At 53.2% G+C, this 2,567-nt stretch overlaps 1 protein-coding gene across 1 annotated transcript in view; it reads right to left on the reverse strand.

The window, feature by feature from the left end:
• Positions 1–1,980: 1,980 nt before the first annotated feature.
• Positions 1,981–2,567, reverse strand: part of LOC104527985 (protein EFR3 homolog B-like) — a gene marked incomplete at its 5' end in the record, with an annotated part of 2,213 nt that continues 1,626 nt past the window's right edge. The window contains one exon of the mRNA XM_010171850.1: positions 1,981–2,277. Coding sequence (XP_010170152.1) covers positions 2,172–2,277 — 106 coding nt within the window. The remainder of the gene's footprint in view (positions 2,278–2,567) is intronic.

Consider the following 2,567-nt stretch of genomic DNA (forward strand, 5'->3'; position numbering starts at 1 on the left):
ACTCATCCCAACAAAACTCATCCCAGCCAAACTCAGGTTTCAGTAGGACCAGGCATAACCCAGGGAGCAAAACCAACTTAGGGACAGGGGATGGGGACACATGAGGAGCCTGAGGAGAGGCAGCAGCAAGGGAAGAGCCTCGGGCAGGGCTGGCAGAGCAGAGCCACGCTGCCAGTGGGACAGCACCGTGATCCAACCCAGAGATTGAAATAACCCCTTGTTTTTCCCATCCTCTTAAACTAGATCATTTCCTAAACCCAGATCCCAGCACAAGCGGTGACCTCGGGGCAATTGCGAATGATATCCACCACTGAGAGGAAACAAAAAGGGATGGTAAAGTGTAATTATAGCTTAAAATAACAGCTTGAAGATCTGGAAGTGAGAGGTGGCAGAGAAATGGGTGGTGGCTGAAGCAACCCAGGGGGACACGGGCAGAGCCGGTGCGATCGAGCGGCTGCGTTTACCTCTTGTCCCTTCGCCACGAGCAGAAGCAGCTCCCACATCTCCAGCTTTAGACTCTTCTGTGTCTCTTCACGTGGCAAAGCCAGAAGCAGTGTGTCCAGCCAAAGGGGAAAGGGGTTGCCCAAGTTTGACAGAGATCCCCCCCAGGGTGCTGGGAGGGTGATGGTGAAGAAGCTGCAAGCAGTGCCTGTCTGATTTCAAGCGCGCCCAAGCTCATCTTGCAAACAGCTTCAGCTTGGAAGGTATTTGGGAGCAAGAAAGACCCCTGTGAACAACTAAATACCCCCTGGGAATGATTAAATACCCCCTGGGAATGACTCAATACCCCCTGGGAATGACTCAATACCCTCCAAATAACCTTTCCTCCCCATCCCTACCATCTTCACCTTGTAGTTTGGGTTTGGTAGGACTCAGAATTTTCTACCACGTGTGTCTAAAGATAAATTCTCGATAGCTTCATCTGCCTTTCCAGCCCAAATCCAGTTTTATCCTATTGCACAAGCAAATCCACGATCCACAGCCTCTGCCAGCTGCAGGGTCTGCAGGGTGGAACCTGCCAAACCACTTCTTATCACTGCTATTTCCTGCGGCGCTGAGGTTTCTTTGTGATTACGGCTCAGCTGATTTAAGATTGGACTGAAATCAAAGCGATTCTGCTAAAAAAATAAAAGAAAATCAATGAAATCGTTCATTCTTTGAGAGATGAACCTCAAAACTGTGAAAACTCAACCCAAAAATATGACAACAGTGGGTAAATGGGTTAATATTCCCCAGCACGGTGGTTGCTCGTGCTTCAGGTCACTGCTCCAGGCATCCCACTGCACACCTGGGCTCAGTCACACCAGCTCCTCGTGAGCAACCAGCTCATAACCCAGGTGAGAGGCACGAGGCACGGCTTTGGTGGGTTCCCCCCCCCAAAAAAGAGTGGGTTTTCCCAAATAAATCATATTTTCAAGTGACCTGGAACCAGCCAGGCTGCTGTGTGACCCCACAATGGGATGGGACAATTGCCACCCTTGTGCTGCAACCAGGTAAGTCCTCCTGTCCGGGGCATCAGGGCACCTTGAAGCACCCAGGGGACTGGCCGTGCACCGAGGGGGGGTCCCAGGAAGATGCAGGAGCTGGACATGGGGATCATACCCCTTCCAGAAACCTGCCTCAAGCACCAGCTCATCCAAGCTTTGGATCTGTGGCTGCCCCAGACTCCAGCACACCTCACCCCAGATCTCCTCCTGCCTTTTAGTCTCACACCCTCCAGCTTCAGCCCTTCCCCTCACCAGGGGCTCACGACGTGCCCAACAGACCATGTGGAGAAGGATTCCCCAGGGAATGAGTTTGCTTTATGCCAAGAAGATATATGGACCCAATGTGCTCTGCCCAGAGCCAGAACATCTCTTCTCCCCTTCCTCCCCCAAAAAAATGAAACCAGAGAGGGAGGTCAGAGCAACCACCCACCTCCCCGTGTCACTGTTCCCCAAACCTCCTGCACCACCAACCGCTGCCAAACGTGGTTACGGAGGCGGAGAACCACCCAATAAAGTACGAGAGACGGGATTGTGGTGCCAAAGAATCTTGGGGTGGCCTTGATGTCCATGTCCCCACCCGTCCTGCACAAGGATGTGTTCCCCACAGGGTCAGCAGTCTCTCCCTAAGAGGTCCTTTGGTGCAAGCTGTGCAGCGGTGGCTCTGCCCAACCAGCACGGCCACCATCAGTACACGCACAGGTCCGGGAACTTCATCTCGTACACTGGGATGGAGTGGTTTTGGGGCTGGCCATAGGCAGCTGTGATGGTGCCAGAAGGGCTTGGTGGTGGTCTGAAACACAAGAGATGGAAGGAGATGGTTTATGGAGAGGTTTGGTGAGGAAGCAAAGCCTGGTGCAGAAAATCTGCGTTCCTGCCCCATTGCAGGATTCCCCAGTGACACCATAACAGAGAACTGGGGCAAACAAACCAGAGGCTGCTCCCAGCAACCTTTGTCATCATGGTTTGGGTGGGAAGGGACCTTCAAGCTCCTCCAGTTCCAACCCCCCTGCCAGCAGCAGGGACACCTTCCACTAGACCAGGTTGCTCAAAGCCTCATCCAGCCTGGCCTTCAACACTGGC

The sequence above is a fragment of the Antrostomus carolinensis genome, unplaced genomic scaffold (assembly GCF_000700745.2).
Source record: "Antrostomus carolinensis isolate BGI_N321 unplaced genomic scaffold, ASM70074v2 scaffold31527, whole genome shotgun sequence".
Classification (NCBI taxonomy): Eukaryota; Metazoa; Chordata; class Aves; order Caprimulgiformes; family Caprimulgidae; genus Antrostomus; species Antrostomus carolinensis.